Raw genomic sequence first — 16,641 nt, forward strand, 5'->3', positions numbered from 1 at the left:
AGTGGGAGGGATGGCGGGGATAGTGTTGGGGGATGGGGAGGGAGGGAGGGAGGGGGCGGGGAAATTACTGTGTAACATGGGCTTGAACTCTTTTTGTGTACTCAAATATCAATTATTTATCTAGAACTACAAACGGCATCCAACAACCGAGACTTACAGTACCTGCTGTTAATGGCTGTATTTCTGTCCATCGTTCAGAATTAGTGATCTACAGAATGTCGTATGTATGTATGTATGTATGTATGTATGTATGTATGTATGTATGTATGTATGTATGTATGTATGTATGTATATATATATATATATATGTATGTATGTGTATATATATATATATATGTATGTATGTATATATATATGTATGAATATATATGTATGTATGTATATATATATGTATGAATATATATGTGTGTATGTGTATATATATGTACATGTGTGTATATATATATACATGTATATATACATGTATATATATTGGTTTGTTACTATGGCTCGGTCTCAGATCATCAGTGTTGGGCTGAATTACAGTTGAGTCTGTGGAATGGAATGGGCTGTTGTGTTCTGCCTGTTTACTTTAGGCCACGATCTGTGCACATAAATACACAGGCAAAGCAGGAAGGGGGAGAGGGGGGAATGGGAGAGAGGAGGGGGAGGTAGGGAGGGAAGAGGGAGAGGAGGCGAAGGTAAGGGTGGTAGGTAGGGGAAAAAGCAGCCAAACCTACAGAGGATTTGTTCAAAAAGAGAACCAGAAAAAAAGTAAGATGGAAAATAGTTTTAGTCAGGGTTTTGAAATGCAAACTTAACTTCATAACAGAGAAAGAGAGTTGATGTTTAAAGTTTTACAGTGAAAGCACACAGGCAATAATGTTTGAGTTTGAGTCTTAACTTTTTCTTAATCTTACTTACGGTGCTGTGACTGACTGAATCCTGTCCAAAACAGTTTTGGAAACCACTGATATACAGTGTTTCAATATACTGAATCCTAAATCTGTAGAGATGGGTGGAATGAAAGGAAATAAGATTATTTTAAATCTTGTTTTACAGTTATTTTGTCATTTTTAATTGAACCTTTATTTAACTAGTTGTTGGTGTGGAAGATTGAGGTTTGTGTCAGGAGTTAGATGTGTGTTAAAACTCCAGTCCAGAAACCCAAACTGCCTCAAACTGCTGTGAGGGTTGAGTGTAAGGTTGAGTGTTTGACAGTTGGTCATTAGTTATACACAGTCGCTGACTGACTTTTTTCAATCCTAAATAGTGTGTGATATGAGAGGTAGTTTGACTGCATTTTCCGTCCATGGTATACAAAGATATTGAATGGAGTGTAAATGGTTTAAATGTAAACGTAGCACAAATATAGCAAAACAAGAAGACAGAAATATACACAACCTGTTTTCTCTGTCATTCCATCTGTAGATTGTTGTTTCAACTGTGATCCATTTGAATGGTTTGTTTCATATCATGTTTGTATGAGAACCATGGATATGCTGTATTCTACGGTAATATCCTAGTGTATGTTTGGGTCTATGTTGGATTGGGGAACATGTATCCCACAATCACAAAAGACATACACTTTTGTGCCCAAACTTTAAGATGGGGGCTTGTTCTTGAGTATTTGGAGCGTAGAATTAGAATTTAGAATACTGGAATGGACATGCACCTTCTTATGATGGGATGAAGGTCAGCCATTTTGATCAGGGAGTTGGTCAACCATGGTTTGCCGGTGCTGTGATAAGATATTTGGTCAAATAATGAATATGACGAATTTTAGAGGAATGATTCCATAATTTTGTTTCAAATTAACTACCAATATCCCAACATTCCATTCAAACAATGCAGTCAATCCACAGCCATACACTTTCTGGAAACAGTTGATGATAGGACTTAGACAAGTTGGAAATGCAACAAGTACTGATATTGTATTACATAATAGCACTCTCAGCTTTACAAGAAAACCAAAAATAAGATATTTATAGTCTGTTTACATATATTTTAGAGGCTATGTATTCCGAAAATTTGGTATAAAACCTGTATAAACTGTATTTATTTCTCCCTGACCAATAATGGCTACCATTTTCACCCCATTCTGGAACTTCAAGGTTTTATGACATAGCCCCTCTAGTAATTTAATAGGATCTCTAGCCCCTCTAGTAATTTAATAGGATCTCTAACCCCTCTAGTTATTTAATAGGATCTCTAGCCCCTCTAGTAATTTAATAGGATCTCTAACCCCTCTAGTAATTTAATAGGATCTCTAACCCCTCTAGTAATTTAATAGGATCTCTAGCCCCTCTAGTAATTTAATAGGATCTCTAGCCCCTCTAGTAATTTAATAGGATCTCTAACCCCTCTAGTCATTTAATAGGATCTCTAGCCCCTCTAGTAATTTAATAGGATCTCTAACCCCACTAGTCATTTAATAGGATCTCTAGCCCCTCTAGTAATTTAATAGGATCTCTAGCCCCTCTAGTAATTTAATAGGATCTCTAACCCCTCTAGTAATTTAATAGGATCTCTAACCCCTCTAGTAATTTAATAGGATCTCTAGCCCCTCTAGTAATTTAATAGGATCTCTAGCCCCTCTAGTAATTTAATAGGATCGCTAACCCCTCTAGTCATTTAATAGGATCTCTAGCCCCTCTAGTAATTTAATAGGATCTCTAACCCCTCTAGTAATTTAATAGGATCTCTAGCCCCTCTAGTAATTTAATAGGATCTCTAGCCCCTCTATTAATTTAATAGGATCTCTAATCTCCCCTCTAGTAATTTAATAGGATCTCTAACCCTCCCTAACCCTCTAGTAATTTAATAGGATCTCTAGCCCCTCTAGTAATTTAATAGGATCTCTAGCCCCTCTATTAATTTAATAGGATCTCTAACCCCTCTAGTAATTTAATAGGATCTCTAACCCCTCTAGTAATGTAATAGGATCTCTAACCCCTCTAGTAATTTAATAGGATCTCTAGCCCCTCTAGTAATGTAATAGGAGCTCTAGCCCCTCTAGTAATTTAATAGGATCTCTAGCCCCTCTAGTAATTTAATAGGATCTCTAGCCCCTCTATTAATTTAATAGGATCTCTAACCCCTCTAGTAATTTAATAGGATCTCTAACCCCTCTAGTAATTTAATAGGATCTCTAGCCCCTCTAGTAATTTAATAGGATCTCTAGCCCCTCTATTAATTTAATAGGATCTCTAACCCCTCTAGTAATTTAATAGGATCTCTAACCCCTCTAGTAATGTAATAGGATCTCTAACCCCTCTAGTAATTTAATAGGATCTCTAGCCCCTCTAGTAATGTAATAGGAGCTCTAGCCCCTCTAGTAATTTAATAGGATCTCTAGCCCCTCTAGTAATTTAATAGGATAGCTAACCCCTCTAGTAATTTAATAGGATCTCTAGCCCCTCTCTAGTAATTTAATAGGATATCTAACCCTTCTAGTAATGTAATAGGATCTCTAACCCCTCTAGTAATGTAATAGGATCTCTAACCCCTCTAGTAATGTAATAGGATCTCTAACCCCTCTAGTAATTTAATAGGATCTCTAGCCCCTCTAGTAATTTAATAGGATCTCTAACCCCTCTAGTAATTTAATAGGATCTATAGCCCCTCTATTAATTTAATAGGATCTCTAACCCCTCTAGTAATTTAATAGGATCTCTAGCCCCTCTAATTGAATAGGATCTCTAACCCCTCTATTAATTTAATAGGATCTCTAGCTCCTCTATTAATTGAATAGGATCTCTAACCCCTCTATTCATTTAATAGGATCTCGAACCCCTCTAGTAATTTAATAGGATCTCTAGCCCCTCTATTAATTTAATAGGATCTCTAACCCCTCTATTAATTTAATAGGATCTCTAACCCCTCTAGTAATTTAATAGGATCTCTAGCCCCTCTATTAATTTAATAGGATCTCTAACCCCTCTATTAATTTAATAGGATCTCTAGCCCCTCTATTAATTTAATAGGATCTCTAACCCCTCTAGTAATTTAATAGGATCTCTAGCCCCTCTAGTAATATAATAGGATCTTTAGCCCCTCTAGTAATGTAATAGAAATCTCTAGCCCCTCTAGTAATTTAATAGGATCTCTAACCCCTCTAGTAATTTAATAGGATCTCTATGATTTGGACTTTCTGTTGCAGATTGTGTAACTGCCTTGGCTGTGTCTCTTTAGGAGTATGATGGAGTTGCCCGTAGACACTGATCTAAGCTCAGTTTTGTGTTTCATCTCTTTTTAAGTTTTGAGAAGGGGCAACTGATCCTAGATCTGTGCGTAAGTCGCTCTGGATAAGAGCGTCTGCTAAATGACTTAAATGTAAATGTAAATGTAAGAGCACCTTCTACCTGGCCCGTCCCCTTCTGTTTTGTTACTATGTACCTCTACTGCCCCCTGCTGTTGAATGTGGTCATGTACACATTAAATACTGCTGAATATGTTTGTGTTCTTCACTTGAACAAACCCCTCATCTTTGTCATTTAGGCTTTCATGGCATATTGTTCATTCATAAGTTACAAAAAAACAGTTAAGGGTATTTTCCATTGTCCTAGTGGACACTGGACCCCATAGAAAGGTCCAGGTTACTGCCCTGCATGTATGTACGTGTATATGACTATACTTCTTTATCTCCACGTTATCCATGCAGTCTTATACTTAACATCGTTCAGAAGAACTAATGTATTCCTTTATTTCTGTAGCCTCTAAGCTCAATTGTTTTTATTTTTTGTATGATTTGTCTTATCTGCTGAGACATGAATGCAATGATTTAACCTTTTTTTTAATCAAAGCTTGTTTTCTACCTAATCAAAAGAGCCTTGAACACAGAACATAGGAGGATTTGAATTTGGTTTGATCTCGTTTCAAGCAGCATCTGATCAACATGCTCTTATCCCGTGTGGTATTGTGGGTTTGGAAGACAGGCTGCTCATTTGATGATATTGAAATCACAGCTCTTTCTCGCAACTGATATGGGCTTGATAGGAATTCTATTGCAGAACGGTGGTGCAACAATGATAATAGTAAACCATGGACTGTCTCAAATGATATCCTAAAATATGGCACTATATAGGTAATAGGATATCATTATTTCAGGAGAGGGCAATATTAAAGAACATTCATATAGAGATGTCTTGCCAGCTCTATACATTACATTTCCTTCTGTAATATTGTATGTTGGACTCCAGTGAGTAAACCCCAAGTTTTATCAATACCAAGCCAGGCTTGTCTGTCAGTACTGATGAACATACTGTAGGATCAGCTACAATTTAATAACTGTAGCCAGGATCATTATCAGAAATGAACACACACTGCACCTCATCTCTTCGCTTGAAGACAACTAAAGTCATTTGATTTATGGGAACAGTTCTTCCTTTTAATGCAATGCAGCCTCTCCGACAGGGAATGGAAGAGCCATACCTGGCATTCGAGTTGGTTGGGGCCTATTGTGGTGGCGTAATGGATACCACTGAAAAAGAGTCCACCTCTTTGTAGATAATTCTGTGTCTTTGTATAGGAAAGTGGGGGAAAAGCTTTTTGTATTTCTCTTCATTTTGTGTCCTCTGTAGTCCCCATCACATGTGACTCAATTATGTTATCCTATTTGTCCAAACGTGTAAATAGAAGTTTTGTTAATAAAAACAATGTGTACTTTTAATCATTCTCATTGTGATTTATTTGTTTTAGGGATTATTCTAATTTTGTGCAAATATTCTGACTGTAATCTGATGTGCAGTTGGACAGATTTAACTTGCTCTTCCAATTGATCACTGTAAACATCAATACTGACAAAACACTGGATATTGCATCTGTTTTTATTGTTATATATATAATATATTACAGCCAACACGAGGCCATTTTAATTTGAGGGTATTTTGAGCAGGGCAAATCAACGGTTTTAACGTGGGTCAGACCTGGCATCCAACATCCAGGGAACATTTTCAGAATGTTCTCACAGCACCTATAAAATAATGTGAGCTGCTCCAAGGGGTTCTAGAATCTTTCTTCATTTGTCGAAGGTAAACAAAAGCCTAAAAGGGAAACAAGGAAATTGTGTATTGTTTCTCAGAGTATTAGGGATACTATAGGATAATTGTGTCATACATATTCACAGGGGTCTCGTACTTGAGTGTGTGTCTTTCAGGACATGAATGCTCGGACACTGCCTCTGATGGTGGCTCTGCAGATGGGGCAGTGACGCAGGCTGGCAGCACAGTCGCTACACACCACCAGGTGACCACAGGGGATGAAGACAATGGAAACCCGCTTGTCCATACACACCTTACATGTCCGCTCCTCCTGCAGCTGACGCAGGAGCTCATCAGGGGTGGGGTCACCCACTGCTGAAATACACACAGGAGTGTTGGCGTTTGTGTGTGTGTGGGCGTGTGTGTGTGTGTGTGTGAAATACACATGACCTTTGACCTTTTTCTCTGATGGGTGTCTGTGTCCTGACCCCTCCTGCACTGAGCCCATGCCTCTCCACCAGCCCTGATAGGGACAGAAAACACCAACAGTAAAGGGTGAGACATGGTTACTCACGGTAACATCATCTAAACTAATAATTTGTCAAAATCATTGTAAAGGGTTTAAACACTGTTTCCCATGCTTGTTCAATGAACCATAAACAACATATCCAGGGTCCCTGCTCACCTGCGTGAACGTGCCTTAGGCATGCTGCAAAGAGGCATGAGGACTGCAAATGTGGCCAGGGCAATAAATTGCAATGCCCGTACTGTGAGATGCCTAAGACAGCGCTACATGGAGACAGGACGGACAGCTGACTGGCCTCGCAGTGGCAGACTACGTGTAACAACACCTAAACACAATCGGTACATCCGAACATCACACCTGCGGGACAGTTACAGGATGGAAACAACAACTGCCCGAGTTACACCAGGATTGCGCAATTCCTCCATCAGTGCTCAGACTGTCCGCAATAGGAGGCTGGACTGAGGGCTTGTAGGCCTGTTTTAAAGCAGGTCCTCACCAGACATCACGTTGCCTATGGGCACCAACCCACCGTCGCTGGACCAGACGACTGGCAAAAAGTGCTCTTCACTGACGAGTCGTGATTTTGTCTCACCAGGGGTGATGGTCGGATTTGCGTTTATCGTCAAAGGAATGAGCGTTACACCGAGGCCTGTACTCTGGAGCGGGATCGATTTGGAGGTGGAGTTTCTGTCATGGTCTGGGGCGGTGTGTCACAGCATCATCAGACTGAACTTGTTGTCATTGCAGGCAATCTCAATGCTGTGCGTTACAGGGAAGACATCCTCCTCATGCTCATGCTCATCCTGACATGACCCTCCAGCATGACAATGCCACCAGCCATACCTCTTGTTCTGTGCGTGATTTCCTGCAAGACAGGAATGTCAGTGTTCTGCCATGGGCAGCGAAGAGCCCGGATCTCAGAATGGTGCACGTCTGGGACCTGTTGGATCGGAGGGTGAGGGCTAGGGCCATTCCCCCCAGAAATGTCCAGGAACTTGCAGGTGCCTTGGTGGAAGAGTGGTGTAACATCTCACAGCAATAATTGGCAAATCTGGTGCAGTCCATGAGGAGGGGATGCACTGCAGTACTTAATGCAGCTGGTGGCCACACCAGATACTGTTACTTATGATTTTGCCCCCCCCCACACACATTATTTAATTGTGGAACTTGTTCAGTTTATGTCTCAATTGTTGAATCGTATGTTCATACAAATATTTACACATGTTAAGTTTACTGAAAATAAACGCAGTTGACATTGAGAAGACACTTCTTTTTTTGCTGAGTTTATTTACATGTTTAACAAGAGTCTCCATTTGTTGTTTCTCAGTGTCAATCCAGTCATTTCAGATGAACAAGAATATCAAAGGGTTGTGTTAAAATATGAACGTGGTCAACATCAGAGTTAAAGATACCAACGTTCGTCCAGCAGGCTATTTTTAGGACTCCCCAGGGGTCAAAGTGTAATTAGAGCCCTGTAGGTTGTAAGTTCAAGTAATGTGAGCCCTTAGCCTTTACCTAGCCCATAACAATAACAATCCGCTGGTCCCTACCTCCAAACAAGTATCTATGGGTAGAGGCATTGGGTTCTGTCAGACAAGGCAAATGTTTAGGCATTGACCCCTGTGAGCTGTACTCAGGCACGTGCTGCTACTGTACTATCACCCTGGTAGTGGATGAAGTGAATCCCCTCCCCTTACAGTGTTAAGTACTTTGAACACCAGAAAAGTTCTATGTAAATCCAAGCCATTATCATTCATATAATCACCATTCTTACTCTGACCTCTGCTCTGCGGCCTCCTGGTCCGGTCCTCCTCCTCAGCTGCCAGTATGTCAGTGACCAGGCCAGACACGGAGGTGTAGTGCTGGCCGTTCAGCAGGTACTTCGTCTGGACCAGACTCTCCACCAGGCCAGCCTCAAACCCCATCTGGAGCACGGTCTGGACCACAGGAGACAACATGGCCGAGGGTACGCCCAGACCACCCACCACATCTGACAGAGGGGAGGACAGGGAGGGACGGGGAGAGAGAAAAAAACAAAACAGGTATTAGGTGGGAAGTTGGGAAAGAGACTGTTATATAGAGTTTCACTGAAAACCAACAGCACTGCATTTTTATTCAGCGTTACCAAGACGATGTGTCTCTCCTTGAGATATGGAAAACCAGACTTTTTTCCTCTTGTATTCAGTACAAAAAAAAAAAGATGAATAGCAGATTCAGCAACAGTATGTGATGCTATTGTGCTAGCATTTTATAATTTGATAAACGGCACAGTAGAGAGAGCAGTACCCCAGGGTGTGGGAGTGGAGAGAGCAGTACCCCAGGGTGTGGGAGTGGAGAGAGCAGTACTCCAGGGTGTGGGAGTGGAGAGAGCAGTACCCCAGGGTGTGGGAGTGGAGAGAGCAGTACCCCAGGGTGTGGGAGTGGAGAGAGCAGTACTCCAGGGTGTGGGAGTGGAGAGAGCAGTACCCCAGGGTGTGGGAGTGGAAAGAGCAGTACCCCAGGGTGTGGGAGTGAAGAGAGCAGTACCCCAGGGTGTGGGAGTGGAGAGAGCAGTACCCCAGGGTGTGGGAGTGGAGAGAGCAGTACCCCAGGGTGTGGGAGTGGAGAGAGCAGTACCCCAGGATGTGGGAGTGGAGAGAGCAGTACCCCAGGGTGTGGGAGTGGAGAGAGCAGTACCCCAGGGTGTGGGAGTGGAGAGAGCAGTACCCCAGGGTGTGGGAGTGGAGAGAGCAGTACCCCAGGGTGTGGGAGTGGAGAGAGCAGTACCCCAGGGTGTGGGAGTGGAGAGAGCAGTACCCCAGGGTGTGGGAGTGGAGAGAGCAGTACCCCAGGGTGTGGGAGTGGAGAGAGCAGTACCCCAGGGTGTGGGAGTGGAGAGAGCAGTACCCCAGGGTGTGGGAGTGGAGAGAGCAGTACCCCAGGGTGTGGGAGTGGAGAGAGCAGTACCCCAGGGTGTGGGAGTGGAGAGAGCAGTACTCCAGGGTGTGGGAGTGGGCAAACAAGAGGCAACCAAAAGCCCCGCATCACCTCTCTGACACACATTAAACCACATAAACAAATTGAGTTCTGATAAATACAGAGAAAAGCACCACTGAGGGTTACATCTGTTTCTCTGACTGTCCTCTAAAACAGCTGAAACGGACAGTATTTGTAATTCTCTCGCTACACACACACACGTTTAAGTGCCCACTTATGTAATACATCCTCTTAGTCTGTATCCAGGGGAAAGCAGCGTATTGGTTTCCAAGGCAATCCATATTTATTGTGTTTGTTCAGCACAGGTTAACACGTGGGGCAGATCACCCATTGATGCCATTTAGGGAGGCGGGGGTCAAGAGAATGAAGTGGATGTAATATAAGTTTCAATGTTTTCATTTGTATCCTGGGACTCACCATTTTCTGAGTTGATTTCTCTGGACACCGGAGTCTGTGATACACCCTGGAAAACAAATCAACACTGGGGATCTATTCATTCTCTAACACACTGTAGTGACCACAACAGTTATGTTGGCACACTACAAATATACAAATGATCCTGGCTTTTGGTATGACAGTGGAGGACAGTGAAGCACAACAGTGAAGGATGAATGTTAGGTACTTACCACAGTCTCTCTATTGAAGTGAGTACCCTGGATGTTGCTGACGTAGTCTCGCCCTCTCGTCTGGATCAGGAAGTAACATCTGAGGAATGAAAGAGAAAGTTGACACAGCAGAACCGTGGACACAGGGTCAAAGGCATTACATTTTGCATTTTCACAGTTTGTGTGTTACCGTGGGAACCACTTGGCGTGCTCCTGCCAGGGGTCATCTCCAGGTTCCCAGTTCCTCAGCCCTCCATCACAGTAGAAACATTTCACGTTGTCACCGTGTCCTAGGAGGAGGGACATAATATTTTGTCTATCATAGCACTTCTGACAAAGACTTTACATGAAGATTAGACACACTAAAAAACACACACATGCATACAGTACACACAGACAGCAAGCAGTGTGTGTTTGCTGTCCGTGTACACACACACACAGGCAAATGTAGGTATAGGCGACAATGGCAGCCGACCGGGGCGGCATCTTGTTGGGGACAGCACGGGGCGCCCACACAAACAAAATTGGAATGCTGACATTTGCAGGATCGGTTTTCTATCGCTCATTTGCATTATCATGTCACCGCGTGGGACTGTGAGTCAAATAGCCTTCTCGGAGAGGGGGCCTTGATTCTAGTTTGTGACATAGGCAGGCTACTACCTGGGAAGGTATTTTGTATATATTTGTATAGTTTTAAATGTTATGATTATTTATTTGTATTGTTCCAAATATCTGAATAAAAATGACAGTTAGTGCAGAATGGTGCTTTGTTTTGGCGGGGGCGCTGAAGGGGGGGGGTCGCCCAGGGAGCCATAGAAGCTAGAACCGCCACTGCAAACACAATGACACAGACGATCACATTAATACACACAGGCAGACACCCCAACATTCCTGCTGTGAGAATGTGGATTGTGTTATTGCATTTCCAAAACTGCATTTCAAACAAAGGAAACGTTGTTTCTGATTCGCTCTCAGTCGTTTATGTTCTAAGTTTTAATGAACACAACAGTCTAACCATAACAGTGATGTTTTCCTTTACGCAGTCCCAGTCCTGTCCAGCTTTTTCTGTCTACAAACACATGACTCAGCGTGGCTATTGTCCCACACAAAGACTGGAACCTGCTATTTCTGAATATCCAATTGCCAGTTTCTAATTGCCAAGGCGTGCGTCATTTTGTCCAATAGCTTCACTAAACATGGGAACTAAAAGAAAGAAGCAAGTTATAAAATGTTCCCAACATAATTTAGAAAAGTGGAAATACACAACACACACTGATGTCACAATAGGATTTCTCTCTCACCATCAACAAATACTATTGCGCACCTGTGTAGAAGAATCCTGCCCTCGACAGAACATCGGGCTGGACCGCCGCACCGGTGGGCCAGTTGTGGAAGGTGGTGAGACGGGATTCCTCTGACTCCATCTCGGGGTAAACAGCCTGCCCGGCCGCCCCCTGGTCGTCCACAGTCATCCTCTGGAGCTGGCTCAACAGCTGACCGTCCACGGAGTCAGAAGGGGACCCGGGAACGACATACAGTGGGATATTCCCAACGGCTTTACCCATTACCAAACTACAAGTGGGAAAGTGTCTCTTGTGTTCGACGATCGGACTGTCCCCATGGACCCAATACCTCAGGGTCCCTCCACAACAGAAGCACTTGACCTTATCATCGGGCCCCAGAAAAAAGAAGCCCGCTCTGGCTAGGTTGGTCGCGGTGACAGGAGCATCGCCCGGCCAGTTTTCAAAAGTTCGAAGCCTCTCCTCCTCGCCTCGCATCTGGGGCGTCTCCAGAATATACATCATCTCGATCCTGTCATCCGTCATGCTGGGGGTTGTGGTCTCTTCTTTTTCCTTCGGTCCTGTGGCAGTCATCCCTGTTCCGTTCCATAGTGGACTGTGCAGATGGGAGCGCGAAGCGCGCAGTGCTGAACATATATTCCCTGCAGCTGTAAGCACGGCTTGCGCAGTAGCCCACATCAGGCAGCGTTCCAGAACTCGCTCACTAGATGCCAGAAGGCAGTCCCATGCGGTCAAAACATAGGGATAGATAGAGGAACCATCTTTATATCTGTGACAGCATAGGTAGCGCCATTGAGGCTACAACCCATAAGAATCCCCACACAGTTGACTAGTTTGACCACTTTAACATTTCGGAAGCCCTCTATGGCGCTGCCCATGCTATATTGGTCTTTTGGTCAATAGAGGCCTCTGTCATTCTCTTTTCCAGACTGTTTGACGGGGATAGCCCATCACCAAGAGAAGATCAGTGCGTTAGTGAGACGTGTCCAACCCGGAATCCACCAAGTTTAATTTGCTAAACCTACACATTAAATAATATATATTTATTGCTGCAGATTTTGCACAATGATCGCGACTGTAACCAGTCTCACAATGAACACTGAACAAACATATAAATGCAACATGTAAAGTGTTGGTCCAATGTTTCATGAGCTGAAATAAAAGATCCCAGAAAAGTTCTACATACACAAAAAGCATATTTCTCTCAATTGTTTTGCACAAATTTGTTTACATCCCTGTTAGTGCGCATTTCTACTTTGTCAAGACAATACACCTGACAGGTGTGGCATATCAAGAAGCTTATTAAACAGCATGATCATTACACAGGTGCACCTTGTGCAGGGGGCATTAAAAGGTCCAACCAGCCTCACAACCGCAGACCACTTGTAACCATGCCTGCCCAGGACCTCCACATCTGTCTTCTTCACATCTGTCTTCTTCACCTGCGGGATTGACTGAGACCATCCACCCAGACAGCTGATGAAACTGTGGTTTTGCACAACCAAAGAATTGCTGCACAAACTGTCAGAATCAGTCTTAGGGATGCTCATCTGCATGCTCGTTGTCCTCACCAGGGTCTTGACCTGACTGCAGTTTGGCGTTGTAAGCGACTTCAGTTGGCAAATGCTCACCTTCGATGGCCACTGGTACGCTGGAGAAGTGTGCTCTTCACGGATGAATCCCGCTTTCAACTGTACCGGGCAGATGGCAGACAGTGTGTATGGCGTTGTGTGGATGAGTGGTTTGCTGATGTCAACGTTGTGAACAGAGTGCCCCATGGTGGCAGTGAGGTTATGGGATGGGCAGGCATAAGCTACGGACAATGAATACAATTGCATTTTATCGATGGCAATTTGAATGCACAGAGATACCTTGATGAGATCCCGTGGTCCATTGTCGTGCCATTTATCCACCTCATGTTTCAGCATGATGCACAGCCCCACGTCACAAGGATCTGTAAACAATTCCTGGAAGCTGAACATTTCCCCATTTTTTTCATGGCCTAAATACTCACCAGACAAGTCACCTATTGAGCATGTTTGGTATCCTCTGGATCGACATGTACGACAGCGTGTTCCAGTTCCCGACATTATCCAGCAACTTCACACAGCCATTGAAGAGAAGTGGGACAACATTCCACAGGCCACAATCAACAGCCTGATCTACTCTATGTGAAGGAGATGTGTAGCGTTGCATGACGCAACTGATGGTCCCACCAGATACTGACTGGTTTTCTGATCCACACCTCTACCTTTAAGGTATCAAACCAATACCAACTGTACATACCTTTGTGTGCCTCCTCATCAGTATACCTGCAGGCAAACTAACACACAAAAGTGAGCCGTTCAGCCATCTGTGCCCAACTACTGATTGTCAATGTGTTCCCTTACTGCCTTAGAGAGAGGAGAAGAGGGAAAGGGAGACTATAAGTAGAAGACCAATGAGCCTTCTTCAAGGAGGTGGTTAAGGCATATTAGGCCTATAAATTAATAGAAGATATATCCAGGATTTATAGCCGGGGTCACTGTAACCCCCCAGATTTTTGTTGTTAGAGTCTTAGGCATAAAGCTCATGATCTTTATTTCTGCAGTTTGCATAGCGCATGATGGAATTTCAGTAAGCATTTCACTGTAAGGTCTACACATGTTGTATTTAGACAAGTAACATTTGATTTGAATGATAAACATCTTCCCTGGCCTTGCCTACATGTCTTACACATCCAATGTAAATCTGTTAGGCAAGGGGTTTTATCTGGATAGCCTAATATTTATTTCGGCATGATTTAGGCCGAGGAAAAATATTCTCTTTGTAGCCTTTAGTATAGGCCTAAATCCCTGTGTCTGAATAGGACTTCTACATGTCTGGTGTCTCACAACAACAGCAACATTTGACTATTTATTGAAATTACTGCCCCTCATTGTACCATGCATCGTACTTGTTTTGCATAAACTTCCCATATACTGTCACTAGACTCATTCTAACCTGCCAACACGGGTCCACCATGCAGGGCCACTCACTTTTTTTGTTTTGTTTTTGTTTTTGTGTTCGATTATTTTAAATGTTTTAATTAACAACAAATCAATACAGAAATTACATGAGGGAACACAAGTACATACAGACTACATACACTGGACAATCGAGCTGGGGGTAAAATATCACATTACAATTACACAAGGACCTTAAGGGACATAGATACACTTACAATTCTAACAGCTTTTTTGTTAGTTGAGTATTTAACTGTCTTAAAATACAGTTCAATTTATTTTTGTGTATATGACATTTGGCCAAAAGAATAATGAAATTAATTACATAAAAATATTTCAGCTTATTTCTATTGTATGTAAAGAACCCAAGCAGTACATCTCTCCACAATAGTGTAAAATCTTCATAAATGTGTTCAATTATAAACCTACTGATGTCTTGCCACAGTTTTCTTACATGAATACAATGCCAAAAAAGATGCAACACTGTTTCTGGCTGGTCATTACAAAAGGAGCAATTTGAGTTGATGTTTTACATTACATTACATTTAAGTCATTTAGCAGACGCTCTTATCCAGAGCGACTTACAAATTGGTGCTTTCACCTTATGTTTTCCTTAAACTTCTTCATATAGTGGTTGGCAGGATTATATTTATGAATCATTTTATAGGAAACTTCCTTAATTTTGTTAACAAGTAGGTATGTGTGTGGCAACATCCAAACTTTTTTCCAACGGATATTATCAATAAATCTATTCCAATAAGGCATGACATAAGGTATAGATACAACATCCTGCTGAAACAACGTTCGTATCGCTCTGTTGTTGAATGGACCAAAAGAGAAACAAATCTTTCCTACTGATGAGTCAACAGGGTCAATAGAAGGTAGGCTCTGAGGGTCAGGTCTTGACACGTTCCTGAATAACAGAGCAACACCTGAGGGAATGGCGTCTAAAAGAATTGCAAAATCTTTAGGTGTTACAGGGGCCTTGTAAAGTGATAAGAATTCCTTATAACTGAGTAAAATACCCTCTGCATTTACCAGTTGGCTCACCAATAGGATATTATTTCGGAACCAATATTCTAAAAACAAAGAAGTATTTTTATACAATATATCCCGATTATTCCATATATAATATCGGTGTGGAGAAAAATGGTGTTTATAAATTAAGGACCATGACAAGAAAACCTGCCGATGAAAAGCAGAAAGTTTCACTGGAATTTTGTCAATATTATAATTACAAAACAACATGAAGTTAAGGTCACCAAAAGTAGAGAAGACATGAGGAATAAAATTCCAGATAGAAGTGGGTCTTCTTAGGAATTGTTTTATCCAATTGATCTTAAAAGTATTATATAAAGTAGTAAAGTCCAGAAAGTCCACCATTCTCATAAGTGTTCATTACAACAGTTTTCCTAATGTAATGGTTATGGTTTCTCCACAGAAAGTTGAAAAGCATCTGGTCTATCTCCTTGCTTATTTTACTGTCAAGATATAAAGATAGTACACCATATGTTAGTCTAGAGATACCTTCAGCCTTGGTTATTAGGACTCTACCTTTTAAAGATAAGTCCCTCTGTAGCCATTGATTTAGCTTCTTCTGCGTATGTTTAATAAGAGGGTTAAAATTTAGTAAGCCTCTAGACTTCTGATCCTTTGTAATGGTTATGCCTAAATATGTAAGTTCTTCTTTTACTGGAAAACCATAATATGAAGGTGTCACACAATCTTTGACAGCTATGGGTTCATATTTATTAATGTTAAGATATAGACCAGACGCTTTGGAAAAGGATTGTATCACATTGATCGATATGGGAATTTGGTTAGTGTCTTTCAGAGAAAGTGTAGTATCATCAGCCAGCTGGCTTATAATAATTTATTTACCAGCTATGGAAATACCTTGTACAGGGCTATTATTTAAAGAATTTGCAAGAAGTTGGGAGTTGTGTGATTAATAAAAACAGGTACGGGGAGATAGGACAACCTTGCCTAATTCCTCTCTTTAACTCAAATCTAGGTGAGGTGCCACATTTCAATTTAATAGAGCTGTTACCATTTGCATAGAGAGTCTTAATAGCCTTGCAGAAAAAAATCCCAGAAGCCAAGTCTCTCAAGGGAGTGGAAGAGAAAGTGATGCTCTACTGTGTCAAATTCTTTATAAAAATCTAAAAATAATATGAAGCTATCCTCAGTTATTAGGTCTGAGTAGTCAAGTATGTCTAATACTAATACATTGTTAGAAATATGTCTGTTCCTCATGAAGCCAGACTGTGTTTCATCAATGATTGCATC

At 41.9% G+C, this 16,641-nt stretch overlaps 1 protein-coding gene across 6 annotated transcripts; it reads right to left on the bottom strand.

Moving 5' to 3' along the window:
- Window positions 1–5,793: 5,793 nt before the first annotated feature.
- Window positions 5,794–16,552, bottom strand: LOC115116086 (baculoviral IAP repeat-containing protein 7-like). Of its 6 annotated transcripts, none has more exons than XM_029644573.2 (8): window positions 11,392–16,552; window positions 10,258–10,357; window positions 10,089–10,167; window positions 9,880–9,925; window positions 8,261–8,476; window positions 6,418–6,483; window positions 6,118–6,335; window positions 5,794–6,023 (listed from the first exon to the last, which is right to left on the bottom strand). In XM_029644573.2, the coding sequence occupies exons 1-7, from the start codon at window positions 12,044–12,046 to the stop codon at window positions 6,133–6,135; spliced, it is 1,365 nt and encodes a 454-aa protein (XP_029500433.1). In that variant the 5' UTR covers window positions 12,047–16,552; the 3' UTR covers window positions 5,794–6,023; window positions 6,118–6,132. The 6 variants fall into 6 exon arrangements, with proteins under 6 accessions (XP_029500433.1, XP_029500431.1, XP_029500436.1 ...); XM_029644571.2 differs by having other exon boundaries at window positions 8,252–8,476; window positions 11,392–15,080; XM_029644576.2 differs by having other exon boundaries at window positions 8,267–8,476; window positions 11,392–15,067.
- Window positions 16,553–16,641: the final 89 nt, after the last annotated feature.

This window comes from Oncorhynchus nerka, linkage group LG20 (genome assembly GCF_034236695.1).
Source record: "Oncorhynchus nerka isolate Pitt River linkage group LG20, Oner_Uvic_2.0, whole genome shotgun sequence".
Classification (NCBI taxonomy): Eukaryota; Metazoa; Chordata; class Actinopteri; order Salmoniformes; family Salmonidae; genus Oncorhynchus; species Oncorhynchus nerka.

Excerpts from the sequence above, each read along its gene's own strand:
- LOC115116086 (XM_029644571.2), bottom strand. The coding sequence starts at position 12,046 with ATGTGGGCTACTGCGCAAGCCGTGCTTACAGCTGCAGGGAATATATGT. Across the intron at positions 9,926-10,088 it reads ACTTCAATAGAGAGACTGTG|GGTGTATCACAGACTCCGGT; the intron begins GTAAGTACCTAA and ends TTTGTTTTCCAG. Across the intron at positions 6,484-8,251 it reads CAGAGGTCAGAGTAAGAATG|GGCTGGTGGAGAGGCATGGG; the intron begins GTGATTATATGA and ends TGTCCCTATCAG.